General features: G+C 43.4%; 1 protein-coding gene across 5 annotated transcripts in view; it reads left to right on the forward strand.

Annotated features, from left to right (window-relative positions):
* arhgef10 (Rho guanine nucleotide exchange factor (GEF) 10) overlaps positions 1-17,759 on the forward strand; it is an 82,952-nt gene that overhangs the window by 30,966 nt on the left and 34,227 nt on the right. For 3 of the 5 annotated variants that reach the window (XM_058398502.1, XM_058398504.1, XM_058398506.1), the window contains 10 exons: positions 1,515-1,631; positions 4,795-4,906; positions 5,602-5,714; positions 6,595-6,672; positions 7,283-7,462; positions 11,700-11,816; positions 11,966-12,058; positions 12,795-12,965; positions 13,804-13,949; positions 14,228-14,406. In XM_058398502.1, coding sequence (XP_058254485.1) covers positions 1,515-1,631; positions 4,795-4,906; positions 5,602-5,714; positions 6,595-6,672; positions 7,283-7,462; positions 11,700-11,816; positions 11,966-12,058; positions 12,795-12,965; positions 13,804-13,949; positions 14,228-14,406 — 1,306 coding nt within the window. The remainder of the gene's footprint in view (positions 1-1,514; positions 1,632-4,794; positions 4,907-5,601; positions 5,715-6,594; positions 6,673-7,282; positions 7,463-11,699; positions 11,817-11,965; positions 12,059-12,794; positions 12,966-13,803; positions 13,950-14,227; positions 14,407-17,759) is intronic. The other 2 variants (XM_058398503.1, XM_058398505.1) reach the window with 2 other exon arrangements.

Consider the following 17,759-nt stretch of genomic DNA (forward strand, 5'->3'; position numbering starts at 1 on the left):
CAGGATTCTGTTTAACTGGAGTTTATAACCTCTAACTACATAAACCCAGGATTCTGTTTAACTGGAGTTTATAACCTCTAACTACATAAACCCAGGATTCTGTTTAACTGGAGTTTATAACCTCTAACTACATAAACCCAGGATTCTGTTTAACTGGAGTTTAATCACTGTCACATGAATTATAACATATACATATATAGTTACAGGTAAAGGAACTCTTAATGCTTCAGCTTCATACCAAGACATTTTGGACAATTTCATGCTCTTTGTGGGAACAGTTTGGGGATGACCCCTTCCTGTTCCAACATGACTGTACACCAGTGACCAAAGCAAGGTCCATAAAGACATGGATGAGTGAGTTTGGTGTGGAGGAACTTGACTGACCTGCACAGAGTCCTGACCTCAACCCCATAGAACACCTTTGGGATGAATTAGAGCGGAGACTGTGAGCCAGACCTTCTCGTCTAACATCAGTGCCCGACCTCACAAATGTGCTTCTAGAAGAATGGTCAGAAATTCCCATAAACACACTCCTAAACCTTGTGGAAAGCCTTCCCAGAAGAGTTGAAGCTGTTATAGTTGCAAAGGGCGGGACAACTCCATATTACATTCATGGGCATGTAAAGGCAGACGTCCCAGTTTTGGAATGGCACGCAGAGTTCCCACAAAGTTGGGAGCATGAAATTGTCCAAAATGTCTTGGTATGAAGCTGAAGCATTAAGAGTTCCTTTCACTGGAACTAAGGGGCTGAGCCCAACCCCTGAAAAACAACACCTCAATGATTTGGAGGGGTGTCCCAATACTTTTGCCAATATAGTGTAAATGAAATGAAAGAGAGAGTTTGGTTATGCAAAGTGGGTGGGGCAGATGGGAAAGGAGTGTATTTATTTATTGATTTATTTATTGATTTATTTATGATTTACAGTAAATGTTGCAGATTTTGGTATTAAATGATGAAATATCTGGACATGATTTTTATTTAATATGGAGACTGATATATTTTGGTTTAATGAAAAAAATGATAAAGTGTAAAGTGCTTTTTCAGGGTTAGAGCTTAAAAATGTATAAATATTGCGATTTACATAAACATTTGTCTGAGTCAGTTCCTTCTTTACACAGACAGAATTTGACTGTATCTGGCACATTGTTGCTAAGTAACAAGGAAATATGAACACTGAGTATAAGCTAAGCTGCTAGCGGCGGGTAAACTACAAGCTAGCGTTCTTAAACGCGTTCTCCTCAAGGTTCTCTGAAGGTTCGCCTGTTAACGTGTCGATGCAACATTCTGAGAAACGGTCATTTAGCAGCAACACAAACATCAACGCTCTTTAACACGACATTTCTAGATCCTAAACGTTTGTGTAAGACGACGGCGAACGTTGCAGAAGCGTTGTAGGAATGTTTAGAAATGTTACGCTTTGTCAAAATATTAATCTTGCTTAACATAAAGGCTTTAAGCAAGTGTGTGTGTGTGTGTGTGTGTGTAATGCCTCGCTCTGCTGCTCTCTACGCAGCTCTCTCAAGATCTGAGTCGCTTGAAAGAGCACTATGAGCGAAAGGTGAAAGATCTCATGGCGAACGCAGTGGGCGGGGTCGAGCTGCAGCAGCTCAGACACAAACATGAGCAGAAGGTAAAAAAAATAAAATAAATAAAAATAAATAAATCCATCCATCCATCCATCTATCTATCCATCTGTCCGTCCTGTTCCTTCCACTGTTGGTGGTGGCTCTCGTCTCACGTCTCACATCCCTGCTTGGTCGCTATGGTAACATGCTAGCGTCTGCATCTCTGTGCTACGTTTCCATCCAAATGTTTACATCAAATTTTCTGGGTAAAAATTCCTGACTTGGAAGTGGTTTTACTTTATTAGCTCGAGTGAAGTTCATTAAACAGAAATAATAATAATAATAATAATAAAAAATCTATAAAATACTCTAAATGGCTAAAAGAGAGCCAGCTGTATGATATAGTTAACTGCCTAGCAAGCTAGCTAGTTAGCTAGTTAAAGTTCACCTGTGCAGAAAAAAGACTTCGACTACCTGCACTTCGTGCTAATGGTGCTGTCTTGTCTATGCTCTGTTTGCACCTAGCTGCACACTGTGCACTTTACGTGGCTAAGACAAACTTCTGTCCTAGTTCTGTGGTGGTGTTTGTTGTTTTGTGTTGAACTTGTTGTTGTATGTTTATGTAGCACCAGGTCCTGGAGAAACGTTCTGTACTGCGCCAGCTATATGTGGTTGAAATGATGATAAAGCTTCTTGAATCTTGAATCTTGGTCTGATTTGCTAGCTAGCTAGTGCTAGTTTTCTGAAACTGAAAGCTGATTAAAACTTTTTTTTTAAACTAGCTAGCAAATCAGCACATTAGCCTGACTCTCATAATGAATCTCAGATGAAGAATTTTCTAGAAGCTAACTGTTTCATAGGACGTCAGTGTAGAAGCTAGGCAGTAAATCAGCTCGTTTATAAAACAGTAGAAAGTTTTAATTACAAGCTAACGGGCTAATAAGCACTCTAGCACCTTTGCAAAGTGGATAGCACAAGGACTTGACACACGTTTATTCTTCTCGGATCGCTATTTAGCAGACTGAATTCTTGAAATATCTAGCTAGATATCAGTTTGTTTCGTCCCTCGTTAGGAAATAAGGTAGAGTTTAAGGTCTAGCTCGATATCCGGCTAAGTGTGAAGCTGCTAAATAAATAAAACTGAGCTGAAATCAAGACTTAGCATGAATTTCTTTTCTTTTTTTGCCAAAAACATGATCTGTACCCGAGAGATGAACAGTGCTAGCGAGTGTGCTGTGTGCTAACTAGCTAGCAAGACATCTGTTTTAAAGGAATCTGACACAGAAATGGACAGACGCTAAGGCTGAAGACTGTCGTGTGGTAAAATACGGATAGTTTAATTACAGATTGAGGAAAATTTATAGGAGAAAACAAAAACTACAAACAGGCGGATGGAAACTTGTGTGTGTTCTGTGTGTGTTGTGTGTTTTGTGTGTGTGTGTTTTGTGTGTCTCTCTGCATGTCATGAGTGTTACACATGTTGTGTAGTGACTGCTCCAGCAGATTCAGGGTTTAATCTGCTTTTGTGATGTTTTTCTTTTTTTAAATATAAAACAGAAAAATGCGCCACCTGAGGCGTGAACATAAGAGGATTTTTTCTTTTTATTCATGTTTGTTCCTATTAAACAAAGAACATTGAAACTCTTCATCCTGTAACATGAAGATTTATGTTAATGCGCTCGTTTCGATAGGTAGTGTTACCATGGTAACGACTCGTTCACAGGGTGGTGTATGACGGACGATGAAGTGCTTTTGAAAATCTTTTGATTAACGAAGGATAAAGTATAATTGTTAATGGAGTGAAGATTTTTGTTAGAAGTCGTTTGTTGAACTTTTATGGAAGGAGCCGTCAGCGTCACTGCTTTATAACAGGAGCAGAGTTTAACAGAACAGGAGAGAGAGAGAGACAGACAGACAGGGGATAGAGAGAGAGACAGACAGACAGAGGTAGAGAGAGAGAGAGAGCATCAGAGAGAGAGGCAGGCAGACAGAGAGAGAGACAGACAGACAGACAGACAGACAGACAGACAGGGGATAGAGAGAGAGCATCAGAGAGAGAGACAGGCAGGCAGGCAGAGAGAGAGACAGACAGGCAGAGAGCATGACAGAGTGACAGCACACACTCTCCACTCTGCTCAGCATCCTGCCTCATCACATCACCCTGACAGGGACGACCCTCGTCCTCCTGCTCCGTCCAGAGTCTGTTCCTCTGAACCGAGGGAAATGTATTCACTGACCTCCAGAAGGTTTTAAACGGTAGATCAGTTGCTGCTGCTGCTGCTGCTGCAGTCATTATTTCCTTGTTTGTCCCCCCATGTGTCACTTTCCCTGAATATTTACTGAAGTAAAGCTCATCCATTCAGCACCTTGATGATGTTTTCATGATGATGTCACCATTCCATCCTCCAGACACCAGACATGGGTTACAGCCGGTTTTTGTTTCCAGTGGACTTGTTCCTCGCTCATGCTGTAACAATAACGATCCTGGTGTTAATAAGCAGCTGTGGTTAGGGATTAATGAGTGAGAGATGAGGATGAGGCAGGGTTTAGGGATGGAGGAGAAAATTTGGGTCTGTGATATGATGAGTTTTGAGAAGGTCAGGGTTCAAGAACCAGACAGTGTTAGGGTTTAGGGTTAGTTAGGGTGAAAAAGGTTAACGTGTGAAATAGTTGTTTTATTTCAATTTAATGAACGCTGACGGAAAAAGTAAAGCACAAAGCATGTCAGAGAGCATGGGAAAGGGGGCGGGGCTTCCTGGAGATTTCAGATGAATCAGTTGTTAGGTTTAATAGGAGAAAGGAATGAAGACTGATCTTTTATGAGATATTAGTGTAGTATAATGCTAAATTGTGGAGCTCTTGGTCATGGAAGCTGTCTGGTGACCTATACCACTGTGAGGTTGTTTTCTTGAATCTGATTGGTCAGAATTGATCAGGTGTACTGATATCATGTAATCAGAGTAAACGGTTGGATATCGTAGCATTGTGAAATGGTCTGGAGATCTAGAGATGATTTCAGACTATAGGAGATAATCTGGAGATTCTTCAGACTGATCTGATGAACAGCTTGTGATTTAAACATCAGGAGAACGTTATGGTGTGCTGTGCCATGACCCAGCGCTCTGGATTAACGCCGTTCCCATCACCATGTAACGTCTTTCTGAATTAGCACCAGATAGTGTGTATGATCTTACGCGACTGACTCGTGGTTTGTGCTCATGGAAACAGATGCAAAAGCTGGTGAGAGCGGCCAAGCACGGCACCAAAGATGGTCTGGAGAAGACCAAAGCGGCAGTGAAGAAGGGAAAGTCCTTCATTAGAACCAAGTCTTTCGGACACGGTAGGAGTTCTACATGCATGCCTCCTTACTGAGACTGACACAGGACACGCCTCCTTAATGAGACTGACACAGGACACGCCTCCTTACTGAGACTGAAACAGGCCACGCCTCTATACTAAGACTGACACACACAGGCCACGCCTCCTTACTGAGAATGACACACACAAGTCACTCCTCTTTGCTGAGATTGAGACATATACACACATAGGCCTTCTTTCAACTGACACACACAAACACACAGGCCACGCCTCCTTACTGAGACTGACACACACACAGAGGCTACGACTCTTTACTGAGACATATAAACACACACGCACACACACAGAGAGGCCACGCCTCTTTACTGAGCCTAAGACACACACACACAGGCCATGCCTCCTTTCAACTGATGCACACACACATACACAGACCACTCCTCTTTACTGAGACTGACACATACACAGGCCACACTTGTTTACTGACACACAGACACACAAAGGCAATGCCTCTTTACTTCCACCGTCACACACACACACAGGCCACACCTCCTTTTCTAAGACTCAGAGACACACAAAGGCCACACCCACTTCGCCTGTTTCTAAAACAGTGCTTTATGTCATTTCTAATCTCAGTGTTTTCTTGAACATTAAAAAACTGCATTAGTTTTGATGACTAAAATTTTGACACTTTTTCTAAATTGTGTGTGTGTGTTTCAGAGAGGAAGTCGTCATGTTTTGAAGAAGAGCCATCCGAATTCTTCATCGAGGTTGAGTGTTTAAATGTGGAGCCTGTATTAGGCCCCGCCCCCGAGGGCCTCACTCAACAGCAGGTACACACACACACACACACACACACATGCTTGAACACTCAGTATAGGTGCAACTAACAGTGAATTCCTACATGACCCATGCCAGTTGAATTTTATTTGGTCAAAAATAAAACACACACCATGTTAAACTATGTTGCCAAAAGTTTTGGGACGTCTGCCTTTACATGCACATGAATGTAATATGGAGTTGTCCCACCCTTTACAGCTATAACGGAGTGTGTTTATGGGAATTTTTGACCATTCCTCTAGAAGTGCATTTGTGAGGTCAGGCACTGATGCTGGTCGAGAAGGTCTGGCTCACAGTCTCCACTCTAATTCATCCCAAAGGTGTTCTATGGGGTTGAGGTCAGGACTCTGTGCAGGCCAGTCAAGTTCCTCCACACCAAACTCACTCATCCATGTCTTTATGGACCTTGCTTTGGTCACTGGTGTGCAGTCATGTTGGAACAGGAAGGGGTCATCCCCAAACTGTTCCCACAAAGTTGGGAGTAAAATGTCTTGGTATGAAGCTGAAGCATTAAGAGTTCCTTTCATTGGAACTAAGGGGCCGAGCCCAACCCCTGAAAAACAACACCCGAACTCAATGATTTGGAGGGGTGTCCCAAAACTTTTGGTAATATAGTGTATAATTGTAAAATGATCAAGCAGCGGTTTCACTGGGGATTCTCCTTTTGAAAAACCCAATTTGACAAAAAGTCAGATTTTTCTGTAGGATGTGTAAAAGGTGCTACTCTAGGATCGTTCTAATAAAACAGCTATGATCATACATGCAGTAGTTCAAAATCTGCGTCTACATCTGACTGTGTAAACCCTGTTTTATGTATTTATAAATAAATGAAATCTTTTGTTTGTGTGTGTGTGTGTGTGTGTGTGTGAACAGGTGGTGAGGAGATGTATTCTGGAATCAATATTAGAGAGTGAGAAGAATTATTTAGAGTCACTGAAGAGAATATTAGAGGTATGTCTTAGCTCTTTACTGAGACTGACACACACAGAGGCCATGCCTCCTTACTGAGACCAACACACAGGCCACACCTACTTACTGAAACTCTTTGAAATACACACACACACACACACAGACCATTCCTGTTTACTGAGACTGACACACACATAGGCCATGCCTCCTTTTTGAGATTGACACACATACACACACACACACACACACCCACAGACCATTCCTCTTTAATGAGACTGACACACACACACACACACCCACCCACAGACCATTCCTCTTTAATGAGACTGACACACACACACACACACACACAAACAGGCCACACCTCCTGTCTGAGACTGACACACACAGGCCATGCCTCCTGTCTGAGACCAACACACAGGCCCCACCTCTTTACTGAGACTGACACACACACACACACACACATCAGACTCATAGCCACACAAAGGCCACACCTCCTTCACTAAAACTAATAAAAGTATTTTTAAAACATTGATTTGTGTCATTTCTAATCTCAGTGTACTCTTGATCATTAAAAAAAACTGCATTAGTTTTGATGACTGAAAATTTGACACTTTATTCTCCTGTATATTTGTTACCTGTTTCCCTGCAGCATTACGAGAAGCCCCTGCAGGATCTGGAACCTCGGCTGCTGAGCGAGAGGAAGTGTAAGGTGGTGTTTTACCGCGTGAGGGAGATCCTGCAGTGTCACGCCATGTTCCAGATCGCCCTGGCCAGCCGGGTGGCAGACTGGGACCAGCTCCAGACCATCGGGGACGTCTTCGTCGCCTCCGTGAGTCCCGGGATACACGTTAATAAGAGAAAACCAAAACCTGAAGGAGTGTTAGCGGTGTTCTAACGGGCAGAGATGGGGTAGGAATAAAGAGCGTGATATTTTAACCTGATCAGTGTTAGTATTGTGAGGAATAAAACACGCTGTTAGAGGAAACTAATCAGTGATTTGCAGGGAGGTGTGATGAAGCGGAGTTACTAACACTAGTGGCTGCAGTCTCCTTGTTAGTGCACCCGCCTCCCATGCCGGAGACCTGGGTTCGAGACCTGCTTGGAGTGGTTGCGAGTAGGACCCGGGGTGGATATGTTGGTGCCGTGACCCGGATGGGAATGAGGTTTAGGGGGGTGAGTGTAACGGAGGCCAGCGGTAAGTATTGTGCAGGTAAACCTCCCATGCTGGAGACCCAGGTTCGAGCGGTTGCGAGTAGGACCCGGGGGGTTTACAACAAATGCCCGAAATCGGAGGCCTGTGAAATATTCATGCAGTGTGAAAGGAGTTCTGAGTAAAAAAAACCTCGGAGCGCGAGATACAGGGCAGCGGGCAGTTCGGGGAGGAGTTACAGACCACTATATCAGCAAGCATGGCTTTGGTTGGAGCACAATATTATAGTTTAATAGAGTTTATAGGTTTTTATGAGACAAAAAATGTCTTAGATATAGTTATATCAGAATAAATAAGCTTAACAGTAGCATCAAACAGAAATAAAGCAGAAACATTTGCTTGACCAGCCGCATCGGCAGCAGGACATTGCAAAATTATTCATTTGTTCAATTATACAGAACGCACAATCCTTGTTCCCCGCACTGACCGTTAGGATGGTGAACTGTTTACATGGTAACATTTCCAGTCTCGTGTGAGCATCACGTGTGATCTTGCATTATTTCCTTAACATTTCTCACGTACGTTTGGTTGTGAAATGCAGTTTGTGGAGCAGACAGAGTCGTCGCGATTCTTCCTATTGTGAAGTCATGCAGTGTGAAATCTCCTGTCACCGATCCATCGTGCAGTGTGAACACAGAGACTGAATGCTAACACAGATAGTGGTGCAGTGTGAACACAGAGACTGAATGCTAACACAGATAGTGGTGCAGTGTGAACACAGAGACTGAATGCTAACACAGATAGTGGTGCAGTGTGAACACAGAGACTGAATGCTAACACAGATAGTGGTGCAGTGTGAACACAGAGACTGAATGCTAACACAGATAGTGGTGCAGTGTGAACACAGAGACTGAATGCTAACACAGATAGTGGTGCAGTGTGAACACAGAGACTGAATGCTAACACAGATAGTGGTGCAGTGTGAACACAGAGACTGAATGCTAACACAGATAGTCGTGCAGTGTGAACACAGAGACTGAATGCTAACACAGATAGTCGTGCAGTGTGAACACAGAGACTGAATGCTAACACAGATAGTGGTGCAGTGTGAACACAGAGACTGAATGCTAACACAGATAGTGGTGCAGTGTGAACACAGTGACTGAATGCTAACACAGATAGTGGTGCAGTGTGAACACAGAGACTGAATGCTAACACAGATAGTGGTGCAGTGTGAACACAGAGACTGAATGCTAACACAGATAGTCGTGCAGTGTGAACACAGAGACTGAATGCTAACACAGATAGTGGTGCAGTGTGAACACAGAGACTGAATGCTAACACAGATAGTGGTGCAGTGTGAACACAGAGACTGAATGCTAACACAGATAGTGGTGCAGTGTGAACACAGAGACTGAATGCTAACACAGATAGTGGTGCAGTGTGAACACAGAGACTGAATGCTAACACAGATAGTGGTGCAGTGTGAACACAGAGACTGAATGCTAACACAGATAGTGGTGCAGTGTGAACACAGAGACTGAATGCTAACACAGATAGTCGTGCAGTGTGAACACAGAGACTGAATGCTAACACAGATAGTGGTGCAGTGTGAACACAGTGACTGAATGCTAACACAGATAGTGGTGCAGTGTGAACACAGAGACTGAATGCTAACACAGATAGTGGTGCAGTGTGAACACAGAGACTGAATGCTAACACAGATAGTGGTGCAGTGTGAACACAGAGACTGAATGCTAACACAGATAGTGGTGCAGTGTGAACACAGAGACTGAATGCTAACACAGATAGTGGTGCAGTGTGAACACAGAGACTGAATGCTAACACAGATAGTGGTGCAGTGTGAACACAGAGACTGAATGCTAACACAGATAGTGGTGCAGTGTGAACACAGAGACTGAATGCTAACACAGATAGTGGTGCAGTGTGAACACAGAGACTGAATGCTAACACAGATAGTGGTGCAGTGTGAACACAGAGACTGAATGCTAACACAGATAGTGGTGCAGTGTGAACACAGAGACTGAATGCTAACACAGATAGTGGTGCAGTGTGAACACAGAGACTGAATGCTAACACAGATAGTGGTGCAGTGTGAACACAGAGACTGAATGCTAACACAGATAGTGGTGCAGTGTGAACACAGAGACTGAATGCTAACAGATAGTCGTGCAGTGTGAACACAGAGACTGAATGCTAACAGATAGTCGTGCAGTGTGAACACAGAGACTGAATGCTAACACAGATAGTGGTGCAGTGTGAACACAGAGACTGAATGCTAACACAGATAGTGGTGCAGTGTGAACACAGAGACTGAATGCTAACACAGATAGTGGTGCAGTGTGAACACAGAGACTGAATGCTAACACAGATAGTGGTGCAGTGTGAACACAGAGACTGAATGCTAACACAGATAGTGGTGCAGTGTGAACACAGAGACTGAATGCTAACACAGATAGTGGTGCAGTGTGAACACAGAGACTGAATGCTAACACAGATAGTCGTGCAGTGTGAACACAGAGACTGAATGCTAACACAGATAGTCGTGCAGTGTGAACACAGAGACTGAATGCTAACACAGATAGTGGTGCAGTGTGAACACAGAGACTGAATGCTAACACAGATAGTGGTGCAGTGTGAACACAGAGACTGAATGCTAACACAGATAGTGGTGCAGTGTGAACACAGAGACTGAATGCTAACACAGATAGTGGTGCAGTGTGAACACAGAGACTGAATGCTAACACAGATAGTGGTGCAGTGTGAACACAGAGACTGAATGCTAACACAGATAGTCGTGCAGTGTGAACACAGAGACTGAATGCTAACACAGATAGTCGTGCAGTGTGAACACAGAGACTGAATGCTAACACAGATAGTGGTGCAGTGTGAACACAGAGACTGAATGCTAACAGATAGTCGTGCAGTGTGAACACAGAGACTGAATGCTAACACAGATAGTCGTGCAGTGTGAACTCGGCATTAGCTGTTAAAGCTAACTGACTGTTACAGAGCTCTGACACCGGAGACTCCTTCCGTAAAACGTGTAATAAACGTCTCCTAGCAGAAAGCCTCACTTTATAGATATGTCTGTCTGTATCACTCTGTCTGTCTGTCTGTCTGTCTGTATAACTCTGTCTGTCTGTCTGTATAACTCTGTCTGTCTGTCTGTATCATTTTGTCTGTATCTTTCTGTCTGTCTGTCTCTCTGTCTGTATCACTCTGTATGTATCTGTCTGTATCACTGTCTATCTGTCTGTCTCTCAGTCTTTCTATCTGTCTGTCTGTATCACTCTTTCTGTCTGTTTCTCTGTATCACTCTGTCTGTATCATTCTTTCTGTCTCTATTACTCTTTCTGTCTGTATCCCTCAGTCTGTATCACTCTTTCTGTCTGTCTGTATCACTCTTTCTGTCTGTCTGTCTGTCTGTCTGTTTGTCTGTCTGTCTGTATCACTCTGTCTGTATCACTGTCTTTCTGTCTGTATCTGTCTGTCTGCCTGTCTGTATAACTCTGTCTGTATCACTGTCTGTCTGTCTGTATTACTCTATCTGTCTGTCTGTATCACTCTGTCTGTCTGTCTCATGCTGTCTGTCTGTATCACTCTGTCTGTCTCATGCTGTCTGTCTGTCTGTATCACTCTGTATCACTGTCTGTCTGTCTGTAACACCATTTGTTTGTCTGTCTGTCTGTATTAATCTGTCTGTATCACAGTCTGTTTGTCTGTTTCTCTGTCTGTCTGTATTAATCTGTCTATATCACAGTCTGTTTGTCTGTTTGTCTGTCTGTCTGTATTAATCTGTCTGTATCACAGTCTGTCTAGCTGTTGAAGCTTTTACATCTGCTTAAATGAAGGATGGTTAAACCCTCTTCTGTGTTTTCTCTCCATCTCTCAGTTCTCCAAGTCCATGGTTCTGGATGCGTACAGCGAGTATGTCAATAACTTCAACACGGCCATGGCGGTGGTCAGGAAGGCCTGCGCCTCCAAACCCTGCTTCCTGGACTTCCTCAAGGTTAACTAACACACGTCTGTCTCTCTCTTTTATTTCAGGCTGTAATAAACACTAATGACAGGAATGATTGTGATATGGAGCTAGAAAGTGATGTGGTTATAAATAATAATAAGTGAGGGTGTTTATTAAAACCTGGTGTGTTTTTACAGCAGCGTCAGGAGTGCAGTCGAGATCACGTCACGCTCTACGGCCTCATGATGAAACCCATCCAGAGATTCCCACAGTTCATTCTGCTCCTGCAGGTAACACACACGTACACACACACACACCTGCACACACACACACACACGTTCACTGTGTAGTTTTCATTGTATTCAGCTGATGATTAGATCCTGAAAACGATTCCAGACATGGTCCAGGTCACGGCAAGGAGAAAAAACTTCAAAATCTTCAGAATATTTTAAGAGTTATTGTTAGGTCTGTTCAGAGACTGGATCACTGTCTGTCTGTCTGTCTGTATCACTGTCTGTCTGTATCTCTTTCTGTCTGTCTGTCTGTCTGTATCACTGTCTGTCTGTATCTCTTTCTGTCTGTCTGTCTGTATCACTGTCTGTCTGTATCTCTTTCTGTCTGTCTGTCTGTCTGTCTGTATCACTGTGTGTCTGTCTGTATCTCTTTCTGTCTGTCTGTCTGTCTGTCTGTCTGTATCTCTGTCTGTCTGTCTGTATCACTGTCTGTCTTTCTGTATCTCTTTCTGTCTGTCGGTATCACTCTGTATCACTCTGTCTGTATCACTGTCTGTCTGTATCACTATGCCTGTCTCTCTGTATCACTCTGTATCACTCTGTCTGTGTGTCTCTATCAACATATTTCAGGCATAGACTTAAGTTTTCTCTTCTTGTGTGGTTTAGGAACATCCAGCAGGGGGAGCACATTCCTTACTTTATACACACACAGCTTTTACTTACTGTTCCAATTTCCCCCCAAAAAGTTATAAATTACAAATTATAAATTGTGTGTATGTATGTATGTGTGTAGGACATGTTGAAGAACACGCCGGTGGGCCACGCTGACCGCTTGCCCCTGCAGATGGCCCTGACCGAGTTGGAGACTCTGTCTGAGAAGCTGAACGAGAGGAAGAGAGAAGCAGATCAGCGCTGTGAGATCAGACACATCGCCAAGGCCATGAGCGAGCGCTACCTCAACAAGGTACACACACACACATACACACACACACACACACAACACTGTGGGTAAAGCTAAACTATAAGAAATAATCTCAAATAAGTGCTAAATAAATAAATATCACCTGAACATCCTGTAAGAATAAATTTCTACATAACTCTATACTCCAAAGTGATTAGAAAACAAATATTTATTTATTTTTTATTTCTAATTAAAATTTGAATTAATTATTAATTAGGAAAAATAATTACTTGTTAAAAAAATCACAAATGTTCTTAAATTATTTTCTTTATTATTTAGTTTAGTAATTAGTCAATGTATTATTTTTTTTATTTTAATTAAATGAACATTTCTTGTGTTAATACATTAAGCAAATTAATAAAGTAATTAATTAATTATTTAATTAGTTAGCAATTACCAATTAATGTGGCAAATATTTATATATATATATATATATTCTAAAATATGTAAAAACAAAAATGTAATTATTTAATTTAATTGTTTATTATTATTATTATATTTATTATAATTTGATTCTCTCTTATTTATTATAATGTATATATATTTTATATAAATTTATAAATATATCAATATATAAATATAAATAAATATATAAATAAATATTATTGTTTTTATTTAAAAAAATATTTTTGTATTTAAAATATATATATATATATATATATATATATATATATATATATATATATATATATATATATATATATAAATTAACATAGAAAATAATGATTTTATTTTATATATTAAAATTTTTATTTTCCACGTTAATTAATAATCATTTATTTTTATTGTTAAGGATGACCTGGCATCAGTATCTGATTTTTTAATTTATTTATTGTTTCAGCTCCTGAGTGTCGGTAGCAGGTATCTGATCCGCTCGGACGATGTGGTGGAGACGGTGTACAACGAGCGAGGAGAGATGGTCAAGACCAAAGAGCGCCGACTTTTCCTGCTTAATGACGTGCTCATGTGTGCCACGCCCAACCTACGGTACACACACACACATACACACACACACACACTACGACTACTAATAATAATTTGAAGCTTATCATAACATTCTGTTCAAACATCAGGCAGAATATGAACAGGTCTGTCCCTCTGTGATGTTTCAACAAAAACACACAAAGATAGGTTTACAAATAGTCAAATATTTTTAAAATGATCCTGTCTATTGACCCTTGGCTCTTGAGATCTTCTATCTCCTGACCTGCTGTTTGTTTGTTTGTTTGTTTGGTTGGTTGGTTGTTTTGTCGGTCTTCCTCCAGCTCTCCTCAGGATGGTGGAGGTGCCGTGGTTCCTTCAGGCCAGCGTTTCCTGCTGAAGTGGAGCGTTCCTCTCAGCCTGGTGGAGCTGGTGGAGTTCGGCTCTTCGGAGGAGATGGGAGACTCCGCCCCTTTCCCCGCCCCTCACTCCGGGGAGAAGGTGGTGATCAATGCCAAGCCAAGTAGGTCATGATTAAACCTCTATAAATAACGGCTTTATCATTATAAATAGTGAAGTATAAATAGTGTGAGTCGTGTGTTCACAGGGATCAGGAAGCTTCAGGATGTTCAGCTTTAGGATTTTGAGATGGGGTAGAGGGAGAGAAAGACAGAGACAGACTGGGGAGAGATGGGGTAGAGGGAGAGAAAGACAGAGACAGACTGGGGAGAGAGATGGGGTAGAGGGAGAGACAGACAGAGACAGACTGGGGAGAGAGATGGGGTAGAGGGAGAGACAGACAGAGTCAGACTGGGGAGAGAGATGGGGTAGAGGGAGAGACAGACAGAGACAGACTGGGGAGAGAGATGGGGTAGAGGGAGAGACAGACAGAGACAGACTGGGGAGGGAGATGGGGTAGAGGGAGAGACAGACAGAGACAGACTGGGGAGAGAGATGGGGTAGAGGGAGAGACAGACAGAGACAGACTGGGGAGAGAGATGGGGTAGAGGGAGAGACAGACAGAGTCAGACTGGGGAGAGAGATGGGGTAGAGGGAGAGACAGACAGAGACAGACTGGGGAGAGAGATGGGGTAGAGGGAGAGACAGACAGAGAGAGACTGGGGAGAGAGATGGGGTAGAGGGAGAGACAGACAGAGACAGACTGGGGAGAGAGATGGGGTAGAGGGAGAGACAGACAGAGACAGACTGGGGAGGGAGATGGGGTAGAGGGAGAGACAGACAGAGAGAGACTGGGGAGAGAGATGGGGTAGAGGGAGAGACAGACAGAGAGAGACTGGGGAGAGATGGGGTAGAGAGAGAGACAGACAGAGACAGACTGGGGAGAGAGATGGGGAAGAGGGAGAGACAGACAGAGAGAGACTGGGGAGAGAGATGGGGTAGAGGGAGAGACAGACAGAGAGAGACTGGGGAGAGAGATGGGGTAGAGGGAGAGACAGACAGAGAGAGACTGGGGAGAGAGATGGGGTAGAGGGAGAGACAGACAGAGAGAGACTGGGGAGAGATGGGGTAGAGAGAGAGACAGACTGGGGAGAGAGATGGGGTAGAGGGAGAGACAGACTGGGGAGAGAGATGGGGTAGAGGGAGAGACAGACAGAGAGAGACTGGGGAGAGAGATGGGGTAGAGAGAGAGACAGACAGAGACAGACTGGGGAGGGAGATGGGGTAGAGGGAGAGACAGACAGAGACAGACTGGGGAGAGAGATGGGGTAGAGGGAGAGACAGACAGAGACAGACTGGGGAGGGAGATGGGGTAGAGGGAGAGACAGACAGAGACAGACTGGGGAGGGAGATGGGGTAGAGGGAGAGACAGACAGAGACAGACTGGGGAGAGAGATGGGGTAGAGGGAGAGACAGACTGGGGAGAGAGATGGGGTAGAGGGAGAGACAGGCAGAGAGAGACTGGGGAGAGAAACGGGGTAGAGAGAGACAGACAGAGAGAGATGGGGTAGAGAGAGGGACTGGGGGAGAGAGACTGAAGAGAGGGAGACAGAGGGGGTGAGAGAGAGAGAGAGAGAGATGGGGTAGAGAGACTGGGGAGAGGGAGACAGGGAGAGAGAGACTGGGGGAAAGTAAGAATGGAGAGATGCAGGAAGAGTGATAGAGACAGTGAAAGATGAGGGATAGAGTGAGTACAGGAAGAGAGACAGCAAGAGAGACCGAAGAGAGAAAGAGAGAGAGTCTTTCATCCTTCATTCTCTTTCCTCTGAGTATTTCCTCACCCTCATGCCGGTCTGGTCTCGCCGACTAGACGTGATTTTATTCCCATTTGTCCTCCAGTTGAGGAAATGTCATCATCTGACTCACTGAAATCCGAGTCGAGTCGTTTGAGGTTAAAGGTACGACCCTGTCCTCATTCTGCCTCTTTTAGTCGTGCTGAATGTTTTCAGCGGTCAGCAGTGACGTATTGACCATCAACATCTGCAGCTTCTGCTCTTCAGTATCCTCAGAACCAAACACTCTGTAACATGATACCTGTTAGGGATTAGTATGAGGACTGTGTTAGGAGCCAGAATAAAACGTGGCCTGAAAGACGATAAGACTAAGTCGTTCCAGATAATGACATCAGGAGGAGGTGGAGAGTGAGAGAGAGAGAGAGAGAGAGAGAGAACACAGGAAGAGGGGCAAGGAGAGTGATAAAGACAAGGAAAGAAAGATAGACTGGGAGAAGTTTGTGGAAAGAAAAAGAAACAGAGACAGGGAGAAAGAGGGGGAGAGGGAGAGAGATTGAATGAGAGAAAGAGAGAGAGAAAGAGAAGGGGATGAGGGGCAAGGAGAGTGATAAAGACAGGGACAGAAAGAGACTGGGCAAAGTTTTTGTGAAAAGGGAGAGAGAGAGAGAGAGAGAGAACGGGAAGAGGGGCAGGGAGAGTGATAGAGACACAGTGAGAAAGATAGTCTCAGAAGTTTGTGGAAAGAGAGAGAGAGAGAGAGAGAGAGAGAGAGTCAGAGCTCCATGTGGAGATTAAAGCAGGCTGATCACTGAGTCGTCTCCATGCTGCTGATAAAACACACAGGCTTTGTGATCCGGGTCTAAAACTGGAGCAGGGCTGCAAGGAGATCCGGCCTTCATCCCTCTGCCAAATTCCTCCTTCTGCCCCTCTGTCTCCCTCCATCTCTCTCTCTCCATCTCTCTCTTGCTCTCTCTCTCTCTTTGTACATTCTAAAGCCAGAGAATTGAGCTGTGTATATAAAAGAGACAGCGAGAATGAAAAAGACAGACAGAGAGATAGAGAGAGAATGAGAGAGACAAAGAGAGTGAGAGAGACAGACAGAAGGAGGGAAAGAAAATGAGAGAGAGAATGAGAGACAGACAGAAGGAGAGAAAGAAAATGAGAGAAACAGACAGAAGGAGAGAGAGAGAATGAGAGAGACACAGACAGAGGAAGAGAAAAAGAATGAGAGAGAGAGAGAGAGAGAGACAGAAGGAGAGAAAATGAGAGACGAACAGAAGGAAAGAGAATGAGGGAGACAGACAGACAGAGGGAGAGAAAGAGAGACAGGCAGAGAGAGAGAGAGAGAGAGAGAGAGAGACAGACAGAGACAAAAAAAGAAAAAAATTTTATCTTTTTGTATTCAATGTTGATGAATGTGAGCAAACATTCACACCTGAGTTATATCCATTACTGTATAAACACTCTCTCTCTGTCTCTGTCTCTCTCTCTCTCTCTCTCTGTCTCTCTCTCTCTCTCTCTCTCTGGAGAGATATATAAAAAAAAACACATAATCAAAGCATCTGTCCTGAAGATGATAGAAACTAACCCTAGGTAACATTATATCTGTTACTGATACTGGAGACTCCTTCCATTAAACGTTCCATAAACTTCATCCATCAGTCTAAAGGTTTTACAGATCAGC

The sequence above is a fragment of the Hemibagrus wyckioides genome, linkage group LG09 (genome assembly GCF_019097595.1).
Source record: "Hemibagrus wyckioides isolate EC202008001 linkage group LG09, SWU_Hwy_1.0, whole genome shotgun sequence".
NCBI lineage: Eukaryota > Metazoa > Chordata > Actinopteri > Siluriformes > Bagridae > Hemibagrus > Hemibagrus wyckioides.